The sequence below is a fragment of the Jaculus jaculus genome, chromosome 5 (assembly GCF_020740685.1).
Source record: "Jaculus jaculus isolate mJacJac1 chromosome 5, mJacJac1.mat.Y.cur, whole genome shotgun sequence".
Classification (NCBI taxonomy): Eukaryota; Metazoa; Chordata; class Mammalia; order Rodentia; family Dipodidae; genus Jaculus; species Jaculus jaculus.
In genome coordinates, this window is record NC_059106.1 from 83,768,669 (window position 1) to 83,791,576 (window position 22,908).

General features: G+C 43.2%; 1 protein-coding gene across 2 annotated transcripts in view; it reads left to right on the forward strand.

The window, feature by feature from the left end:
- Window positions 1-366: 366 nt before the first annotated feature.
- Window positions 367-22,908, forward strand: part of Mast2 (microtubule associated serine/threonine kinase 2) — a 216,644-nt gene continuing 194,102 nt past the window's right edge. For both annotated transcript variants that reach the window (XM_045150689.1, XM_045150690.1), the window contains exons 1-2: window positions 367-546; window positions 18,264-18,417. In XM_045150689.1, coding sequence (XP_045006624.1) covers window positions 367-546; window positions 18,264-18,417 — 334 coding nt within the window. The remainder of the gene's footprint in view (window positions 547-18,263; window positions 18,418-22,908) is intronic.

The window sequence follows — 22,908 nt, forward strand, 5'->3', positions numbered from 1 at the left end:
CAGGCCGCTCGCGTTCGGCGGCGGCGGACGGGCTCCCGCGTGTGCGCGCGCGCGAGGGGCGGGGCGGACTGGAGGCTGGCGGGCTGGCGGCTGATCCCGTGGCGGGTGGCTGGCCGGGCGTGTGCCGGGTAGGGGACACCGCAGCTGCGGCGGCGATGCTCCTCTGTGAGGAGCGCCGAGGCAGTCACGGCGCTTGAGTCCACAGGAAGCGGCAGGGGCACCGCGGGGCCGGGGTCGGTGGCTTCGGGCGCCCGCCGGGACATGGTGGCGGCGGCGGACTGTGTTTGCTGCGGCGACGCAGCGGCCCGGGGCCGTGCGAGGCCGGGACAGGCGCCGTGCTGACGCCCGCGGGTCCCAGCCGTGGATATGAAGAGGAGCCGCGGCCGCGATCGACCGCAGCCGCTGCTGGGCCGCCGGGAGGATGGGGCGCAGCGGGCGGCCGAGCTGCCCCAGCCCCAGCCCCTGCCGGTGCGCCGGCGAGCGCCGCCCGGGAGGCAGCGACTGGAGGAGAGGAGCGGACCCGCGGCGCCCGAGGGCAGGGAGCAGGTAGGGCGGGCCGGGGTCGGCCGGGGATGGGGGACGGGCTGCCTTCACCTGAGGGAGGGGGTGTGGGGGAGGGGGCCTCGGGCGGGAGAACCCGGGCGGGAGGTCTGAGGGGTGGGGACTGAGTAATTTGGGAGGAGGAGTGGGAGGGTTTGAAGTGGCTGAAAAAAAGAAGAGAGCGGAGAAATGAACGTGGTGGCCTAGGGTTGAATTGGAAATGGGGAATCACGGAATGAATAAAATGTTTCTTAAGGTCACGTTTGTAGTCAGGGGTTCTGGATGGCGAGAGGGGCGCTAGAATGCCGTGTGGGCGAGGTAGCTGCTAAGATGAGGCTTACCAAAGGGGATTGAGGAGTTATTTAGAGGGGCGAATAGCCAAAGGGGCGAATGTCATTTGATGGCGTTGACTGTACCCAGAGATTGCCCTCACAGTTATAAAAAACATGACATTCCTAGGCATTCTGATTTGGTCATCATAGTATTTTGGCACTATAGTGTTTAGAATAGTTAACATTCTCCTTATTAGTCATCTGCTTCATGCCGAATTACTTTTAAGATATGCATGTGTGCAATATCCAGCACAATGCTCTGGGCAGAGAGTTTATAGCTCTAGGCTCTGCCTTCTAGTTTACCACTGAAAACACTTCAATGGAAAAGACAACAGCCAAGTAAAAAGAACTCTAGAAGTTTCTGAATGGACAGGATGTGTTTATGTAATTTATTAGACCATCGTAGGCATATTTATGAGTACGGAATAAAGGTCATTTTTTTTCAGGGTGGAGAAACTGCCTCTAGTAGCGTTAAGAGGTTCAGTGAAAGAATGTTGAGGAGGGCTGGAAGAGCTTTGATCTTGTTGGAGTTACAGAAAAATGTTCTGTAGTCTTGACAACTCTAGTGACAGCTTTGCTTTTGCACAGCTCTGCTCCAGCCCCAGCGACTTCATCATTACATCTTTCAAGACTTGTAGACCTCTTGTGTCTTACCACTTATTTAAATAATTATCTTCCTTTGGTGCTGGAGAGATGGTTGCAAAAGCCTAATGACCTGGGTTCGATTCCCCAATACTCAAGTAAAGCTAGATGCACAAAATGGTATGTGGAATTCATTTTCAGTGACTGGAGGCCTGGGGCTCCCATTCTCTCTCTCTATATATATTTTCCTCTCTGTGCTTGCAAATAAATAAAACTATTTTACAAAAGAAGTCATCCTTTGATAGTACTATTATATAGTTTGTTACACACATGCTGGCCCTTGGATTTTTTTTTTTTTTTTGGTTAGCATCCCCCCCCCCCCCCAGGCAAGGTCTTCCTCTAGCCCAGGCTGACCTGGAATTCTCCATGTAGTCTCAGGGTGGCCTTTTACTCATGGCGATCCTCCTATCTCTGCCTTCTGAGTGCTGGGATTAAAGAGTGAGCACCACCATGCCCAGCTTCTTTTAATTTTTTATTGACAACTTTCATAATTATAGACAATTACTCATGGTAATTCCCTCCCTTTCCCTACTTTCCCCTTTGAAATAACACTCTCCATCACACCCCTTCCCCCTCTCAATCAGTCTCTCTTTTAAACAAGCCAAGGCTGAGACATTTATTTATAAAGATAGAGGAAACTAACGAAAATAGCATCTTTTTTCTTTGAAGCTCAGAAGATTTAATAAAGCCATTTTCTTTCTAACATTTCATTTCAGTGTACACGAATCCAACAGCAAATACAGTTTCATCATTCATTCAAATACAGTATAAATATATAAAATTTACAAGGATACTAAAAAAAGTTTCCAATGATAGGGTTGGGTTCAGAAAGCAGAAACTAGGTGGGCCTGACAATGCACACTTGTAATCCCAGCACTTGGGAGGCAGAGGCAGGAAGATGTCAAGTTTCTAGGCCAGACTAAGCCACACGCAAGAACTTAATAAAGAAAGAGGGGAAGAGAGGGAAGGAGAAGGTAATGAACATCAAGATGGAAACCACCATTCTGACACTTCAGAAAGTTCTTCATGAAGTACAACTTTCAGGAAAAAATCGTTATATGTACATTTACAGTTTACAGTTCATCAGACTTGATCATAAAAGTGCTACTTGCCAGAGAGAGCATTGACTAATACAATAACTATTGAAGTTCAGGATGAATATTTTTGGCTTTTTTTTTTTTTTTGGTTTTACAAGGTAGTGTCTCACTCTGGCTCAGGCTGACCTGGAATCCACTATGTAATCTCAGGGTGGCCTCGAACTCTCAGCGATCCTCCTACCTCTGCCTCCCAAGTGCTGTGATTAAAGATTTTTTTTGGCATTTTTATTGAATATCAGGTGGCTATAGCTACCTGGACTTGCATCTGGGTCCTCTATTCTGTTCCACTGATCTACATGTCTGTTTTTGTGCCAGTACCACGCTGTTTTTGTTACTATGGCTCTGTAGTATAGGTTAAAATCAGGTATGGTGGGCTGGAGAGATGGCTTAGCGGCTAAGCGCTTGCCTGTGAAGCCTAAGGACCCCGGTTCGAGGCTCCGTTCCCCAGGTCCCACGTTAGCCAGATGCACAAGGTGGCGCACGTGTCTGGAGTTTGTTTGCAGAGGCTGGAAGCCCTGGCGCGCCCATTCTCTCTCTCCCTCTATCTTTCTCTCTGTGTCTGTTGCTCTCAAAAAAAAAAAAAAAAAAAAAAAGGTATGGTGATACTACCAGCCTTATTTTTGTTGCTCAGTATTATTTTAGATATTCGAGGTTTTTTGGGATTCCAAATGAATTTTTGGATTGTTTTTTCTATTTCCATGAAGAATGCCTTTGGAATTAAAAAAATTTTTTTGTTCATTTTTTATTCATTTATTGGAGAGTGACAGAGAAAGAGGCAGATAGAGCGAGAGCGAGTGAGAGAGAGAGAGAGAGAGAGAGAGAGAGAGAGGGAGAGAATGGGCACGCCAGAGCTTCCAGCCACTGCAAACGAACTCCAGACGCATGCGCCCCCTTGTGCATCTGGCTAACATGGGTCCTGGAGAATTGAGCCTTGAACCTGGGTCCTTAGGCTTCAGAGGCAAGCAATTAACTACTAAGACATCTCTCCAGCCCTGCCTTTGGAATTTTGATAGGGATTGCATTAAATGTGTAGATTGCAGCCAGGCGTGGTGGTGCATGCCTTTAACTCGGGAGGCAGAGGTAGGAGGATCTCCGAGAGTTCGAGGCCACCCTGAGACTACATAGTGAATTCCAGGTCAGCCTGAGCCAGAGTGAGACCCTACCTTGAAAAACCAAAAAAAAAAAAAAAGTGTAGATTGCTTTAGGTAAGATTGCCATTTTCACAATATTGATTCTTCCAATCCAGGAACAAGGGATGTTTCTCCACTTTCTAGTGTCTTCTGCAATTTCTCACTTGAGTGTTTTAAAGTTCTCATTGTAGAGAATCTTTACTTCCTTCGTTAGGTTTATTCCAAGGTACTTTATTTTTTTTTTTTGATGCAATTGTGAATGGGAGTGATTCTCTGATTTCATCCTCTGTGTGTTTGTTGTTAGCATATATGAAGGCTACTGATTTCTGTGTATTTATTTTATATCCTGCTACATGGCTGTAGGTTTTTATCAGCTCTAACAGTTTGCTAGTAGAGTCTTTAGGGTCCTTTATGTATAGAATCATGTCATCTGCAAATAATGATAACTTGATCTCTTCCTTTCTAATTTGTATCCCTTTTATGTGTGTCTCTTGCCTTATTGCTACGGCTAAGACTTCCAAAACTATGTTAAATAAAAGTGGGGACAGTGGACACCCTTGTCTTGTTCCTGATTTTAGTGGAAAAGCTTCCAGTTTTTCCCCATTTAGTAATATGTTGGCTGTAGGCTTGTCATAAATAGCCTTTATTATATTGAGATATGTTCCTTCTATTCCCAGTCTCTGTAGGACTTTTATCATGAAGGGATGTTAGATTTTGTCAAATGCTTTCTCTCTGTCCAATGAGATGATCATGTGATTTTTGTCCTTCAACCCATTTATATAATGTATTATATTTATTGATTTGCATATATTGAACCATCCCTGCATCTCTGGGATAAAGCCTACTTGGTCAGGGTGAATGATCTTTTTGATATACTCTTGTATTCTGTTTGCCAATATTTTGTTGAGAATTTTTGCATCTATGTTCATGAGGGAGACTGGTCTGTAATCTTCTTTTTTTGTTCTATCTTTGCCTGGTTTTGGTATCAGGGTGATGCTGGCCTCATAGAAGGAGTTTGGTAGAATTCCTTCTTTTTCTATTTCCTGGAAAAGCTTCAGAAGCAATGGTGTTAGCTCTTCCTTAAAGGTGTGGTAAAATTCAGCAGTGAATCCATCTGGGCCTGGGCTTTTTTTAGTTGGGAGATGATTGATAACTGTTCGGATCTCCATGTTTGTTATAAGTCTTTTTAAGTGATTAATCTCATTTTGATTTAATTTAGGTAGGTCATGTAAATCAAGGAAATCATCCATTTCTTTCAGATTTTCATACTTTGTGGAGTATATGCTTTTATAGTATGTCCCTATGATTTTTTGAATTTCTCTGGAATCTGTTGTGATGTTACCTTGTTCATCTCTGATTTTATTAATTTGTGTCTCTTCTCTTTCTTTTGGTCAGATTTGCTAAGGGTTTATCAATCTTGTTTACAGGATGAATACAAATTCAAACGCTGAAAGTAAAAAAAAAATAAAAAATAACATCTTTATGACTGAAATCATGAAAGGCGATCAAGAATCAAGAAAAGCATTCACTTTTTATTGTGTTATACCTTATACTTTTGTATCAGGAGAGGATACCCCACTTTAAAAACAATCTTTTGTTTTTAATTACATTAGAAAAATTTTTGTTTTCTCAACATTCTTACTATTAGCTATCCAGTTTGTGCCCTTTGGGCCCTGACTTAAACATTTCAAGCCTCCAAAAAAAAGGGGGTCTCCTGGAGAGATGGCTAGCAGTTATGGCATTTGCCTGCAAAGCTAAAGGATCCCATTCAATTCTATAGGACCCATGTAAGTTAGATGCACAAGGTGGTGCATGCATCTGTAGTTCATTTGCAGTGGCTGGAGGTCCTGGCATGCCCATGCACACTCTCTCTCAAATAAATAAATATTTTTAAAAAATTTAAAACAAGATATTAAGTCTCTGTTCAGCACTATTTCCTTGGCTGTCTGTGTCTCAAATCAGAGCTCCCCTGAGGAGAAGTGTGCATGAAATCTACTTATTAGCACCCTTGGTGTGTTCCAAGAGTACTGATGACTGCTAGGAACCCAGCAAAGGAAAGTGAATTGGCAAATCCAAGCCTTTTATCTAAAGCAGTTCTCTTCCAAAGTAAATAGCAGGCTGGGAAGTGTTTTTTTTTTTTTTTTTTTGTTGGGGGGGTTTGAGGAAGGGTCTCACTGTAGCTCAGGCTGACCTGGAATTCACTATGGAGTCTCAGTGGCCTTGAACTCACGGCCATGCTACTTCTGCCTCCTGAGTGCTGGGATTAAAGGTGCGTGCTACCATGCCCGCCTCTGGGAAGTGTTTTTATGAAACACTGTTTCTTTGTGCATAGCACACAAGGTTTCACACATTTTCTGTTAACATACACAAACAGACTAGAGCAAAAATGTCCAGACTATTTCACTAAATGACTGACACAACTAAATATAAAAATAATAAGGGACACAAAATTAATTGTTCACTTCATTGCAAGAGAACACAAAGACATTTCTTTGCACTAATTCATGGTAGATGCACTGTAGGGATGATCTAGCCTCACCAAAGGCCTCGCTTTTCTTGTAGCTAAGCAAGTCACCAACAGTTAGTTGACTGTCCATAGCAGCAGTGTTCCACAGCCACCACAGGAGAGCACAGCAGCAGTAAAAGTCCATGGAAAAAAATATGTCTTGAGCATGCACAGTGGAAATATTTCAAGGAGTGTTATAGCTTATTGTCATTTGTTTTCTTTTTTTTTTTTTGGTTTTTCGAGGTAGGGTCTTACTCTGGTCCAGGCTGACCTGGAATTAACTCTGTAGTCTCAGGGTGGCCTTGAACTCATGGCAATCCTCCTACCTCTGCCTCCCGAGTGCTGGGATTAAAGGCGTGCGCCACCACGCCCGCGTCATTTGTTTTCTTGATCATAGCCATTCTGACAGGAGTGAGATGGAATCTCAAAATAGTTTTATATATATATGTGTGTATGTATATAAACACATATTTACTTGTGTATGCACATGTGTGTACATACCTTTATTTTATTAAAACTTTTATTATTGACAACTTCCATAATTATACACAATAAACTATGATAATTCCCTCCCCCCATCACTTTCCACTTTACAACTCCACTCTCCATCATATGTCTTCCCTCCCTTAATCAGTGGCTTTTTTATTTTTATTTTTATTTTTTGGTTTTTCGAGGTTGGGTCTCACTCTAGCCCAGGCTGACCTGGAATTGAATATGTAGTGTAGGGTGGCCTTGAACTCATGGCAGTCCTTCTACCTCTGCCTTCCAAGTGCTTGGAATAAAGGCGTGCACCACCACGTCCGGCTTCCTCTTTTTATTTTTATTTTATTATTATTATTATTATTATTATTTGGTTTTTCAAGGTAGCTCAGGCTGACTTGGAATTCACTCTGTAGTTTCAGGGTGGACTTGAACTGATGGTGATCCTCCTACCTCTGCCTCCTGAGTGCTGGGATTAAAGGTGTGTGCCACCATACCTGGATCTTTTTATTTTTATTTTTTGTTTATTTGTTGATTCATTTTGTTTTTTTGAGGTCACTGTAGCCCAGGATGACCTGGGCTATGTAGTCTCAAGGTGGCCTTGAACTCATGGCAATCCTCTACCACTAAAGATGTGTGCTACCACATCTGGCTCTTGCTCTCTCTTTTTTTTTTTTTTTTTTTAAGGTAGGGTCTCACTCTAGTCCAGGCTGACCTGGAATTCACTATATAGTCTCAGGGTGGCCTCGAACTCAAGGCAATCCTCCTACCTCTGGCTCGCAAGTGCTGGGATTAAAGGTGTGTGCCACCACGCCCGCCCGGCTCCGGTTCTGTTTTTATTTTGATGTTATGATCTCTTCATCCTGTTATGATGGTTTTATGTAGGTAGTGTCAGGCACTGTGAGGTCATGGATATGCTGACCTGGAACTCACTATATAGTCTCAGGGTGGCTTTGAACTCATGGCGATCCACCTACCTCTGCCTCCTGAGTGCTGGGATTAAAGGTGTGTGCCACCACGCCTGGCTTTTTAGGCTTTTTTTAAAATAATTTTTAAAATTTTTATTTATTTATTTTAGAGTGACAGAGAAAGAGTGAGGGAGGAAGGGAGGGGGGGAGTGAGAGAGAGAGAGAATGAGAATATGGGCATGCCAGGGCCTCTAGCTACTGCATAGAACTCCAGATACATGTGCCCCCTTGTGAATCTGGCTAACACGGGTCCTGGGGAATGAAGCCTCGAACTGGGATCCTTAGGCTTCCCAGGCAAGTGCTTAACCACTAAGCCATCTCTCCAGCCCTATCTAGGCCATTTTGTGTCTGGAGTAATGCTTTATAAGAAGTCTTACCCTTCCTTTGGCTCTTTTTTAAAAACTATCTTATTTTTATTTATTTATTTGATGGAAAAGAGGGACAGAGAGAATGGGCATGGCAGGGCCTCCAGTAATCTGCTCTATTTACATATATATAGTACCATCCTCTTAAGTCCCTCTACCCTTCTTTCTATTCCCTTTACATCCCTGTTCTAGCTTACTGGCCTCTTCTGACCTAGAATTTACATGTAATCTCAGAGTGGCCTCATTCATGGTGTCCTATCCCTGCCTCCTAAATCCTGAGATTAAAGGCATGTGCCATCATGCCCCGCTTATTTTATTTTATTAGAGAGAGAGAGGCAGATAGAAAGAATGGGTATGCCAGGGCCTTTAGCCATTACAAATGAACTCCAGAGGCATGTGCCATCTTATGCATCTATATGGTTGCTGTGGGTACTGAGAAATCAAACCTGGGTCCTTAGGCTTTGCAGGTCAACACTGCAACTGCCATCTCTCCAGCCCCAAGGTTTTACTTTTGTATAATTATATGCTGTTAGACATTTGGGGATTACTTAGGTGGATCAGAGTAATGAATAGAAGGGATCTCAAGAGTCCTGGTTATATCTGGTTTTAATTTTTTTTTTTTTTTTTTTGAGGTAGGGTCTCACTCTAGTCTAGGCTGACCTGGAATTCACTATGTAGTCTCAGGGTGGCCTTGAGCTCACATGATCCTACCCCTGCCTCCCAAGTCCTGGGAATAAAGGCATGTACCACCAAGCCCTGCTCGGTTTTAAAATTTTTGTTTTGTTTTGTTTTTTGGTTTTTTGAGGTAGGGTCTCACTCTAGTCCAGGCTGACCTGGAATTCACTATGGAGTCTCAGGGTGGCCTTGAACTGACAGCCATCCTCCTACCTCTGCCTCCTGAGTGCTGGGATTAAAGGCGTGCGCCACCACGCCCGGCTTAAAATTTTTGATACTGCTATATGAGGATGTTCATTTTGCGAAAATTCTGCGTTATGTGCTTAGACATGTATGTTTCTCTACAGTGAGTAATACAGAAGAAAAAATTACATTCTAGATGAAGTGTTAAATTTGTGTGCTCTATATTTTCTTCCCTTTGCTAGCTTTTTTTTTTTTTTTGAAGTAGGGTTTCACCCTATCTAGCCCAGGCTGACCTGGAATTCTCTATGTAGTCTCACAATGGCCTTGAATTCATCGTGCTCCTCCTACCTCTGCCTCCCAAGTGTTGGGATTAAAGGCTTACATCACCACACCCAGCTTATTTTCTTCTTTTTTTCTTTCTCCCTTCCCTTGTGCCCCCTTTTCTTCTCTGTGCCATTCCCTTCCTCTTCCTTCCCATTCCCTTCTATCTAAACTTTTCTTCCTTACTTCCTCTGCTCTTTCCTTTCCCTCCCTTTCTGGCCTGAGTTAGAGTGAAAAACTAAAACAAAACAAACAAAAGCACAAACATACTATGCACCATAATTTCTGCTTTAAAAAATATCTGCTTCTTTCACTCTTTCTCAAATAAGTAAATAAAATCTTAAAAAAAAATAGGGTGGAGAGATGCCTGAGTGGTTAAGGTGCTTGTCTGCAAAGCCTAAGGACCCAGGTTCAATTCCCCAGTACTCATGTAAGCCAGATGCACAAAGTGGTGGGTGCGTCTTGAGTTGGTTTGCAGTCGTTAAAGGCCATGGCACAATCATTTCCTCTCTCTACTTCTTTCATTGTTTTTCCAATAAATAAGTAAATAAAATATTTAAAATATTTGTTCAAAGGCTGGAGAGATGGCTTAGTGGTTATAGCACTTGCCTGCCAAGCCAAAGCTCCCAGGTTCAATTCCCCAGAACCTACATAAAGCCTGAAGCTCAAAGTGACGCATGTGTCTGGAATGTATTTGCAGTGGCTAGAGGCCCTCTTGCATCTATTTTTTTCTTTCTGCCTTATTCTCTCTTCCTCTCTCTCGAACAAATAAATGAATAAATACAAATATTTAAAAAAAATTATTATCCTAGTGTCATGGTGCACATCTTTAATGTCAGCACTTGGGAGGCAGAGGTAGTGGAGTGAGATGGACTACTTTAAAAGGCCACCCTGTGGCTACATAGTGAATTCCAGGTCAGGCTGGGCTAGAGTGAGACCCTACCTCAAAACAAAAATACCCCCCGAAATTATTCAAGCTGGGTGTGGTTGTGTATGCCTTTACTTTTTTTATTTATTCATTTGAGAGAAAGAGAGAATGGGCATGCCAGGGCCCCCAGCCACTGAAAATGAACTCCAGACACATTGTGCATCTGGCTTATGTGGATCCTGGAGATTTGAACCTGAGTTCTTTGGTTTTGCAGGCAAGTGTCTTAACCGTTAAGCCATCTCTCCAGCCCACGTATGCCTTTAATACTAGCACTCAGGGGGCTTAGGTAGGAGGCTCTGTGTGAGACTACATAGTGAATTCCTGTTCAGTCTGGGTTAGAAACCCTACCTTGAGCTCCCCCTGGAGGCCTCTGCTCTGCCACTTCTAGCGATTCCTGAGAAGTTCCAGCACATTTTGTGAGTACTCAACACCAACATTGATGGGCAGCAGAAAATAGCCTTTGCTATCACTGTCATTAAGGACATGGGATGAAGGAAGGTATACTTACATGGAGTTGAGGGAAGCAAACATTGACCTCATCAAGAGGGATGTTGTATTAGTCAGGATTCTCGAGAGGAACAGAACTGCTAGAATGAATTTTATTAAAAAGGGTATTTATTGGATTAGTTTATAGTAGTCCAATAGCAGTTGCAGGTCTGAGAATTAAGGAACCCAGTAGCTGCTCAGTCCACATGGCCAGATGCCTCAGCAGTCTTAATCCGGCACTGAAGGCCTGGAGGCTTCCTGAGGAGTAGCTGGGTTTCAGTCCATGTCAGTCTTCAGTTGATGCTGGTCTTCAGTCCACACTGGAAGGCAGCGAGCAGCTCTGGCAGCCAAGTGGAAGGAAGGGGCGCTTTTCACTCTGAGCTTCCTTATATAAAGTTCCCATTTGAGAGGGGCTGCCCACTCTGGGGGAAGGACTTCCTTCTTCAGTTAATCTTTCCTGGAAGCAACCTAGGAGACCCACATGAAAGGGATTTCAGATCAAATTGACAGTACCTTATCCATCACAAGTCCACCCCTTGTCAACTTGACACCAAACCATATCCTAACATCATACTTAATCTCCCAATGAAAATAGTAACAAGCTCATAATCCTGCCTCACATGGTACAACTATCCCATGTACAACCAGAAATTCAAAATCTAACCTCTAATACAAAACAAGGTTCCTTGAGGAATGCTTAGTCTCCTATATAATAGGTCTAATATAAATTCAACACCAGTTAGCTAGTGATATGATCTTAATATTGGTGTAGATATGTACAAACACTCTGTATGAAGGTAGGATAGAAACATGATAGTTACAGTCCTTGTTTATGTATCTGGTCACATGACCTTAGCAGGTATTTATAACTGCCTTCTTTTACTACCCATTCTGTATTCCTCCCACCTTCAGCAAGCACCTTAGCAGGACTTGGTTCTTTACCGGGAGGGGTGACCCATACCTTCATTCCTGAAGGATCTGAGCCATTTATCACACTACCTTGGTTGGGTTGTTGCAGTCGTCCATTGACTTTGATAACAGGTCATGGTAACACTAAGAGATACTCTATAAGATCTCCTGCACTCCAGACATACTCTTCCTTACCTTCATTGTGGAGGGAGGAGCAGTCCAATTTCCCCCTGGTAGTCTGGATCAATCACAACTGCTAACACTGTAACTCCTTTCTTAGTCTGTTGGCTGGAGGGCATCAGAAGCCCAAAGTGGCCAGGGGAAGTCTTAGCTTCCAGTTCAATGGAATGTTTTTTGTGCCTCCTAGCGAAAGCACCCCCCCTCACCACCAAAACTTCTAGGCCAGCAAAGTGTAAGGTTGCGGGAACAGGAAACAAAAATTTAGCTAATGGGTCACTTGAGGTGATGGTAAGTGGGACCATTCCCATCTCCACCCCGTGATTACTGTACCTGTGAATTCAGGCTATAGGAGAAACAGTGCCATATACAGTATGCTGATTCAGAGCATATACAACCTGCTGGAGGACACTCCCCCAGACCTCCAAGCTATTGCCACCTAGTTGGTGCTGTAGCTGTTTCTTTAAAAGGTCATTCCACCGTTCCATCAAGCCAGCTGCTTCAGGGTGGTGGGCCACATGGTAAGACCAGTGAATTCATGATCATGAGCCCACTGCTGTATATTCTTGCCTGTGAAGTGAGTTCCTTGGTCAGAACCAATGCTGTGTGGAACACCATGATGGTGGATAAGGCATTCTATAAGCCACAGAATGCAGTTTTGGCAGAAGCACTATGTGCAGGAAAGGCAAATATATACCCAGAATAAGTGTCTATTCCAGTAACCACAAAACACTGCCCTTTCCATTATGGAAGTGGTCCAATGTAGTCAACCTGCCAGCAAGTTGCCAGCTAATCATCCTGAGGAATACTACCATATTGGGGGCTCAGAGTTGGTCTCGGCTGCTTGCAAATTTGGCACTCAGAAGTAGCCATAGCCAGTCAGCCATAGTTAGTGGAAGTTCATGCATAGCCTGCATCCCTTCCACCATGGCCACTTTGTTCATAGGCCCATTGGGCAATGACAGGGATGGCTGAAGAAATATGTTGACCACTATCCACAGAACAAGTCAGCTTATCTACTTGATTTTTAAAAAAATATTTTATTTTTATTTATTTATTTGACAGAGAAAGAGTGAGAGTGCGAGAATGGGTGCGCCAGGACCTCCAGCCACTGCAAATGAACTACAGACGTGAGTGTCCCTTGTGCATCTGGCTAATGTGGGTCCTGGGGAACTGAACCTGGGTCCTTTGGCTTTGCCCGTGAACACTTTGCCTTAACCACTAAGCCATCTCTCCAACCCTATCTACTTGATTATTAAAGCCATCCTCTGATGAGGTCACCTTCTGATGAGCATTAATATGGGACACACATATCTTTATATCCTTTACCCAGAGAGTTCTATCCACATATACCTTCCACAAGTGTCCTTTTCACCAATTTTCCAACTGTGTACCTTCCAAGTCCCAGACTGTCCAGCCAAACCATAGGCCACAGCCCATGAATCAGTGTATAACTACACATCTGGCCATTTTTCTTTCCAAGCAAAATGCACAGCCATGTGTACTGTCTGATGGTCTGCCCATTGTGAAGACTTCCCTTCATCACAGTTCTTCAGAGTTGTCCCAGAAAGGGGCTGTAATGCTGCAGCTGTCCACTTCTGGGAGGTGTCTGCATAACATGCTGAACCATCTGTAAACCATGCCCTTGTCCTTGCATCCTCAGTCAATTGATCATAGGGCATACCCCATGATGCCATAGGTGCATGCTTGGGGACAGAAGGCATTGTAACAAGAGTAGAAACCATAGGCATTTGGACAACTTACTCATGTAATCTACTTGTACCTTCAGGGCCTGCTTGAGCCTGGTCACGTATATACCTCTTCCACTTGATGATGGATGGCTGCTGTGCACATCCAGCTTTATGGCCTGATGGGTCAGATAACACCCAGCTCATAATAGGCAGCTCATGTCACACAGTAACTTGATGACCCATTGTCAAAGTTCAGTTTCCACTAAGGCCAAATAGCAGGCCAAGAGCTATCTCTCAAAGGGAGAATAATTGTAGATGATAGCAGGGCCTTGCTCCAAAATCTCAAGGGCCTCCTCTGTGATTCACCTATGGGGGCCTACCAAAGGCTCCAAATGGCATCTCTATCCACCACTGACATTTAAGTACCATTGGATCTGCTGGATCATATGGCCCAAGGGGCAGAGCAGCCTGGACCTGTTGAAGAGGCTTCTGTTGTTCTGGGCCCCACCTAAAACTAGTAGTTTTCCAGGTTACTTGGTATATGGGATAGAGTAAGACACCCAAGTGAGGAATGTGCTGTCTCTAAAATTCAAATAGGCCCACTAGCTGTTGTGTTTCTTTCTTAGTGGTAGGAGGGGCCAGATGTAATAGCTTACTCTTCACCTTAGAAAGAATATCCCTGCATGTCCCACACCACTGAACTCCTAGAAATTTCATTGAGGTGGAGTTCCTTGAATTATTAATGGATTTATTTCCCATCTTCTGATGCACATATGCTATACCAGCAACTCCAGAGTGGTTGCCATCTCCTGCTCATTTGATCCAGTCAGCATAATGTCAGTGATATAATGGATCAACATGACACCTTGTAGAAGGGATAGGCAATCAAGATCCCTGTGAACTAAGCTATGACACAGGGCTGGATAGTTAATATAACCTTGAGGTAAAACAGTAAAGGTGTACTACTGACCTTGCCAGCTGAAGGCAAATTGCTTCTGATGATCCTTATGTACAGGTATGGAGAAGAAAGCACTTGTGAACTGGAGTAATGGCTTAGTGGTTAAGGCACTTACCTACAAAGTCAATGGACCCAGGTTTGATTTCCCTGGCCCCATGTAAGCCAGATGCACAAGGTCTTGGATTTATCTGGAGTTTGTTTGCAGTGGCTGGAGGCCCTGGTGCACCTATTCTCTCTGTCTGCCTCTTTCTCAAATAAATAAATGAAAATTTAAAACGTCAAAAAAAAAAAAAAAAAGCACTAAAGAAACCCTACCTTGGAAAAAAAAACTTCACTACAAATATATGAACATAGTGTTAGGGGTATAAATGTTTTCAGAAAAAATTGAGTATCCTGCTTTACCTTATGATCACTGTATTTGGCAAGCAACTTAAATTTCATTCTCAGCCAGGCGTGGTGGCATACGCCTTTAATCCCAGCACTCAGGAGGCAGAGGTAGGAGGATCGCCATGAGTTCAAGGCCACCCTGAGATGACAGAGTTAATTCCAGGTCAGCCTGGACCAGAGTGAGACCCTACCTCGAAAAACCAAAAAAAAAAAAAAAAAAAAAGAGTAAGCTATTGGAACTTGAATCTCTACCATAATGATAAATGCTGGAAGAACAGAGAATGAATTTTTTTTTTTTTTTTTTTTTTTCGAGGTAGGGCCTCACTGTGGTCCAGGCTGACCTGGAATTAACTCTGTCATCTCAGGGTGGCCTTGAACTCATGGCGATCCTCCTACCTCTGCCTCCCGAGTGCTGGGATTAAAGGTGTGCACCACCACGCCCGGCTGTCCAATAGCTTACTCTTGAGGACGCCTTCTGAAGACAGTACCTCTAGTGATCTAATCACCTTTTGCTGGTTCCATTGGCTGCCAGCATGGTCATAATGAGGACAAAGCTTCCAGCATATGAACATTTGGGAAGCCATCCATATCCAAACCATAATAGCTGTTTTCATAGAAATATAAAAAATATGCCTCATTGGCTTTACTTTTTCCTATATAATATTACTAATTAGGTGAGTGCTGGCTTAAAAAGACATCTGGGCTGGAGGGATGGCTTAGCAGTTAAGGCATTTGCCTGCAAAGCCAAAGTTTGATTCCCCAGGACCCACATTAGCCAGATGCACAAGGGTTGTATGCGTCTGGAGTTTTAGTGGCTGGAGGTCCTGGCGCGCCTGTTCTCTCTTCCTCTTTCTCTGTCAAATAACTAAATAAAATATTAAAAAATTTTAAAATAAAACATTAAAAAAAGGACAAATCTTAGGCTGGAGAGATGATTTAGTGGTTAGGGTGCTTGCCCGGGTTCAATTCCCCAGGATCCACGTAAGCCAGATGCACAAGGTGGTGCATACATCTAGAGTCTGTTTGCAGCAACTGAAGGCTCTGGCGTGACCATTTTCTTTTTGTTTCTCTGTTTCTCTCTCTTTCAAATAAAATTTACAAAAATTTTTCCATCTCAATGATATTGGCAGACAGTGCTTATAAGCTAAGAGGAGTAAGAGATACTGGGGTGGAGTGAGATTAAGTAGATCAAAAAGCAGAGGGGAAGTCAGGTGTGGAGGATCACTGTGAGTTCAAGGCCACCCTGAGATTTCATAGTGAATTCCAGGTCAGCCTGAGCTAGAGTGAGATCCTACCTAGGGAAAAAACAAAACAAAACAAAACAACAACAAATATATATATATATATATATATATATATATATATATATATATATATATATGATTGAAAGGGGAGGGGATTTGATAGAGTGGAGTTTCAAAGGGGAAAGTGGGGGGAGGGAATTACCATGGGATATTGTTTATAATAATGGAAGTTGTCCAAAACATCCCTAAATACATATGTATATGTATGAAAATTTTCAAAATTTAAAATGAAAAAAAGAAAATGATACTGGAAATATAAATGCAAAAAACAGTTATGATGGAGAGTGGGGTTTCAAAGGGGAAAGTGGAAGGAGGGAGGGAATTACCATGGGATATTGTTTACTGCCGGGCTCCCCTGGCAGGTAGTGCTGAGGAAGGACCAGGCCTGCTGGTTCCTCCCAGGGGGTTGAGGAGGAGGATGTGTCGACAGCCAGGAACACACCACCAAGCCGGGAGTCTTGTTGAAGCAGAAACTCACTTTATTGTTACAGGCGGTTGCCTTTATAGTGTTGAGAACGAGGGTAGGGATTCTAGGATGGGGGGAGAGGTAAGGAGGTAAGGGCCAATAGTATACTGCGACTTTTGAAATGATTGGTTCTAAGCGTGCGCGCGTGGGAGTTCTAATTCCTATGTGGAAGTAACAGGCCAGAGGCCGTTAGGTGTCTTGCTGACTCATAGCTGGCCAGAGGCAGATCGCCAAACTTTAGCTAGGCCCAGGAAGTTCCACTAGGCCTCACGTCTGGGCTTTACAATTATGGAAGTTGTCAATAAAAAGTTCCGAAGGCAGTGGGCTGGCTTAGCAGTTAAGGCATTTGCCTGCAAAGCCGAAGGACCCTGGTTCAATTCCCTAGGACCCATGTTAGCCAGATGCACAAGGGGGCGCACGCGTCTGGAGTTTGTTTGCAGTGGCTAGAAGTCCTGGCGCGCCCACTCTCCTCTCTCTCTCTCTGCCTTTCTGTTTTTCGCTCTCAAATAAATAAATAAAAATAAACACAAATTAAAAAAAAATTGTTAGGCAGAGGTAGGTGGATTGCTGTGAGATCGAGGCCACCCCGAGACTACATAGTGAGTTCCAGGTTAGTCTGGACTAGAGTGAGACCCTACCTCGAAAAACCAAAAAAAAAAAAAAAAAAAAAATTATTTATATGCAATCAGAGATAGAGAGAAGAGAGAGACAGAGGAATGGTGCACCAGGGCCTTCATCCATTGCAAACAAACTCCATGTGCCATCTGTGCATATGGCTTACATGGGTCTGGGGAAATCAACCTGGGTCCTTTGGCTTCACAGACTAGTGCCTTAACCACTAAGCAATTTCTCCAGCCCCAAACGAGATTTTTACAATTGGATATAGAAAGTGACAATAAAAAGAAATAAACATGACTAGAAGTGTATTTATTATGATCAATATTTTATATCCTCATATGGCACACTAAGTTTTTAAATTTTTTTTTAGTTTTTTTTGTTTATTTTTATTATTTATTTGAGTGCGACAGAGAGAGAAAGAGACAGAGAGAATGAGCGCGCCAGGGCCTCCAGCCACTGCAAACAAACTCCAGAGCGTGCGCCCCCTTGTGCATCTGGCTAAGGTGGATTCTGGGGAATGGAGGCTTGAACTGTGGTCCTTAGGCTTCACAGCAAGCGCTTAACCGCTAAGCCATCTCTCCAGCCCTGTTTTTTGTTTTTTTGAGGTAGGGTTTTACTGTAGCCTAGGTTGACCTGGAAGTCACTATGTTCTCTCAAAGTCGCCTTGAATTCATGGCCATCCTCCTACCTCTGCCTCTTGAGTGCTGGGATTAAAGGTGTGGGCTGTCACACCTGGCTTTTAAACTTTTTTATTTATTTGCAGAGAGAGAGAGAATGAATGAATGAATGAATGAATATGGATGTACTAGGGTGTGTTGTCGTTGCGAAAGAACTCCAGACACATGGGCCATTTTGTGCATCTGGCTTTTTGGGTGTAATGGGGAATCAAACTCATGTTTTTAGGCTTTGTAAGCAAGTCTCTTCAGTCCTGCATGCTGTTTTAACTAAAATATATTTCTGGTTTTAACTACTGAATGAAAAATATAAAATATTGCTACCTTTTAACTGCATTAAATATTGTATAGATAATTAACATAGAGTCCTTTTACAAAGGTACTAAAGGCTCATATTTTACTGGTACTATTTTTTCTTTCTTTTAGTTGAAGGATGTGGTCACTGGACTAAGTCCTCTGCTCTTCAGGAAACTTAGTAATCCTGACATATTTTCACCTACTGGGAAAGCTAAACTCCAGCGACAACTTAGTCAAGATGACTGTAAGTTACGGAGAGGAAGCCTGGCCAGTTCTTTGTCAGGTAAATACCGTGTTTATTTATTTATTAAGGAATATGAGGGACTAGAAGTGTTCTGTAGTTGATGTGTACTTAGCATGTATCTGTATAGGCTCTATGTTCAATCCCTACTATGAAAAATTGAAAAAAAAGTCAGTATTTAAAGGTGTATCAACTATCATAGTCTCTCTCTCTCTCTCTCTCTCTTTTTTTTTTTTTTTTTTTGAGGTAGGGCTTCACTCTAGCTCTGGCCAACCTGGAATTGACTTTGTAGTCTCAGGGTGTCAGAGTGGTCTTGAACTCATGGTGATCCTCCTACCTCTGCCTCCCAAGTGCTGGGATTTAAAGGTGTGCACCACCATGCCTGGTATACTGTCTCTTGATAACATCTTTTTAGGTAGTCTTTTATTTTATTTTATTTTATTTTATTTTATTTTATTTTATTTTTTTCTTCCAAATTTTTATTAACAACTTCCATGATTATAAAAAATACCCCATGGTAATACTCTTCCTCCCCCACTTTCTGCTTTGAAACTCTATTTTCCATCATATCCCCTCCTCATCTCAATCAGTCACTCTTTTAATTTTGATGTCATGATCTTTTCCTCCTCTTATGATGGCCTTATGCAGGTAGTGTCAGGCACTGTGAGGCCATGGATATCCAGGCCATTTTGTGTCTGGAGGGAGCATGTTGTACGGAGTCCTACCTTTCCTTTGGCTCTTACATTCTTTCTGCCACCTCTTCCACATTAGACCCTGAGCCTTGGAAGGTGTGATAGAGATATTTCAGTACTGAGCAATGCGGTCATTTCGTTCCATCACCATGATACCTTCTGAGTCGTCCCAAGGTCACTGCCATCTGAAAAGAGAAGATTCTCTACCAAAAGTGAGAGTAGCATTAATATAAGGGTATGAACACTAACAGAAATGCTTATTGGGCAGTTTGATAAGCATAGTATATATATTTAGTCAGACAACAGCAGATGTACACCCCTAGGGCTCATGACTACCCCTGTTTTCAGTATCAGGGATGTATTCCTTCCCATGGAGCAGACTTCCAGTCCAATTAGAGGGCAGTTGGTTTCCCCCATAACAGATGTGCTACTCACTATTGCACCTGTTAGCTTATTTGGCCTGGCTGGCTAAATATAAGGCTTGCAGTGTCCACTGTTGAGTATCTTCACTAGTATTTTTTAAAAATATATTTTATTTATTTATTTGAGAGAGAGAGAGAATGGGCACTACAGGGCCACTAGCCACTGCAAACGAACTTGAGATGCATGTGCCCCTTTGTGCATCTGGCTTACGTGGGTCCAGGAGAGTGCAACCAGTATCTTTTGGCTTTGCAGGCAAATACCTTAACCACTAAGCTATTTCTCCATCCCTATTTATTTATTTATTTATTTATTTTTATTTGAGAGAAGGAAAGAGGCAGAGTGAGAGGAGAATGGACGCATCAGGGCTTATAGCCACTTCAAATGAGCTACAGATGCATGTACCTCCTTGTGCATCTGGCTTATGTGGGTACTGGGGAATTGAACCGAAGTCCTTTGATTTGTAGTCAAGCACCTTAACCGCTAAGCCTTCTCTCCATCCCCTTCTTTTATCTCTGTAGACTTTACATCCTTTTCTTCTTTTCTTTTTCTCTTCTATTTCTCTCTCTCTGGTTGTATTGGGGATTGAACTCAGGACTCTGAACATGCTAGTTAAGCACTCTACCACTGAACTATACATCAGCTACTTTTGAATTTTTTTCCATTTTTTAAAATAATATATTTTCATTTTCATTTATTTATTTGAGAGAGAGAGATACAGAAATAAGCAGGTAGAGAGAGAGAAAAAATGGGCACGCCAGGGTCTCCAACCACTGCAAGTGAATTCCAGAAGCATGCGCTCCCTTGTGCATCTGGCTTACATGGGTCCTGGGGAGTTGAACCGGGTCCTTTGGCTTTGCAGGCAAGTGCCTTAACCGCTAAGCCATTTCTCCAACCCCTTTTCCACCCCATATTTAAAACCTAAATCCCATCAACCTAAATTCTGTCTTTCCACTTCCTCCAAAGACAAGACAATTAAAAGAATCAAGAGAGGCTGGAGGTGTTGGCCCTGGCTTTTTTTTTTTTTTTTAATGTTTTAATTTATTTATTTGAGAGAGAAAACGAGGCAGAGAGAGAGAGACAGAAAGAGAGAGGGAGGGAGGGAGGGAGGATGGGCATATTAGGGCCTTCAACCACTGCATACAAACTTCAGATGCATGTGCCATCTTATGTATCTGGCTTACATGGGTCCTGGGAAATTGAACTTGGGTCCTTTGGCTTTGCAGGCAAGTGCCTTAACCACTAATTCATCTCTCCAGTCCAGTATTTGCCTTCAATACCAGCACTTGGGAGGCCAAGGTAGGAGGGTCACTGTGAGCTAGAGGCCAGCCTGAGACTAATAGTGAATTCCAGGTTACCTGGTGATAGACCTAGACCTTACAAAAAAAGAAAATATAAGCCATTAAAAAAAAAAAATAAAAGGCTGGAGAAATGGTTTAGTGGTTAGGGAGCTTCCCTGTGAAGCCTAAGAACTCATGTTTGCATCTCCAGGTCACACATAAGCCAGACACAATGATGTAAGTGTGTAATATCACACATGCACACAAGGGGTGCACATGTCTGGAGTTTGTTTGCAGCAGGTAAAGGTCCTGGAGGGTCCATTCTCTCTCTCTCTCTCAAATAAATTAAAAACAAAACAAAATAATTCAAGGTAGCCAGGCATGATGCCACATGCCTTTAATCCCAGCACTAAGGAGGCAGAGGTAGGAGGAGGATCACTGTGAGTTCAAGGCTCCCCTGAGACTACATAGTGAATTCCAGGTCAGCCTGGGCTAGAGTGAGACCCTACCTCACAAAACTTAGAAAACAAAAAACAAAAGAAGCTGGGCATGGTGGCACAAGCCTTTAATCCTAGCACTTGGGAGCAGAGGTAGGAGGATCACTGAGAGTTCCAGGTCACCCTGAAGCTACATAGTGAATTCCAGGTCCGCCTGGGCTAGAGTGACACCCTACCTTACAAAACCAAAAAATTTCCCAAGTGATCGAAGAGCCAGAGACTAATGTAAAAAAAATTTTTTTTTGTATTGACAACTTCTGTACTTACAGACAATAAACCATGATACTTTGCTCCCCTCCCCTGCTTTCCCCTTCACAATTCCACTCTCCATTATATCTCCACCCTCTCTCCATGAGTCTCTCTTTTGTTTTGAGGTCATCATCTTTTTGTCCTATTATGAGGGTCTTGTGAAGGTATTGCTAGGCACTGCGAGGTCGTGGATGTCAAGGCCAATTTCTGTCTGGACAGTTGCATTGTAAGGAGTGGTACCCTTCCTTTGGCTCTTCCATTCTTTCCGCCACTTCTTCTGCAATGGATGCTGAGTCTTGGAGGGTGTGATAGAGATATTTCAGGCTAGACACTCCTCCGTCACTTCTCAGCTCTGTGTTGCTTGTTGGGTCATCCCAGTGGTCACTGCTATCTGAAAAGAGAAACTTCTCATTAACCAAAAGTGAGAGTAGCATTAATATATGAATATGAACATTCAATGTAGTGCTTATAGGCAGTGTGGTGAGCATCATATATGCATTTAGCCAGACAAGAGCAGGCTTTACATCCCTAAGGTTCATGACCTCCCTTGCCATAGGCTTTTGATTAGGTTTTCAGTACCTGGCATGTATTCCCTCCCATAGAGCAGGCTTTCAGTCCAATTAGAGAGCAATTGGTTTCCCTCAGAGCAGATATGCCACTCTTGCACCCATTCGGTCATTTGGCCTGTCTGGCGAAAGTTGAAGCTTCCAGTGTCCACTGTTTTCTTCACTGATGACTTCTGTCTCCTATAGGGCTGCATGAAGTGCAGCTTTTTCCAGCGTTCAGTTGGGTGGTCTACAGGGAGAAGGTTTTCAGCTCAGCTCCAGCTTGATTTCTCAGTGACCTTGCTGTCCAGGCATGTGGAGTTTTCAGCAATAGGGTCTTACCATCTGTTTCTGGTGGGAAACCAAGGGCCTTGGCAATGGCCTGTAATGTTTTAGAGGCAACAAGCTGGCCTCGAACTCACATTGATCCTCTTACCTCTGCTTTCCCAGTTCTAGGACTAAAGGCGTGTACCACCATACATGGCTTTTTTTTTTTTTTTTTCTGAGGTAGGGTTTTACTTTAGCCCAGGCTGACCTGGAATTCACTATATAGTCTCATGGTTGCCTCGAACTCACAGTGATCCTTCTACCTCTGCCTCCTGAGTGCTGGGATTAAAGGTATGTGCCACCACACTGGGCTTTATTTATTTGGTTTTGATTTGATCCTCTTACCTCTGCCTCTGAGTCCTTAGATTAAAAGCTTGTGCAACAATGCCCAGTAGAGAGAAACAGAATGGACACACCAGGGCTTCTGGCCACTGCGGAGGAACTCCAGGTACATGTGGTACCTTGTGCAGCTGGCCTTATATGGGTACTGGGGAATCAAACTCTACACCTTAGGTTTTGCAGG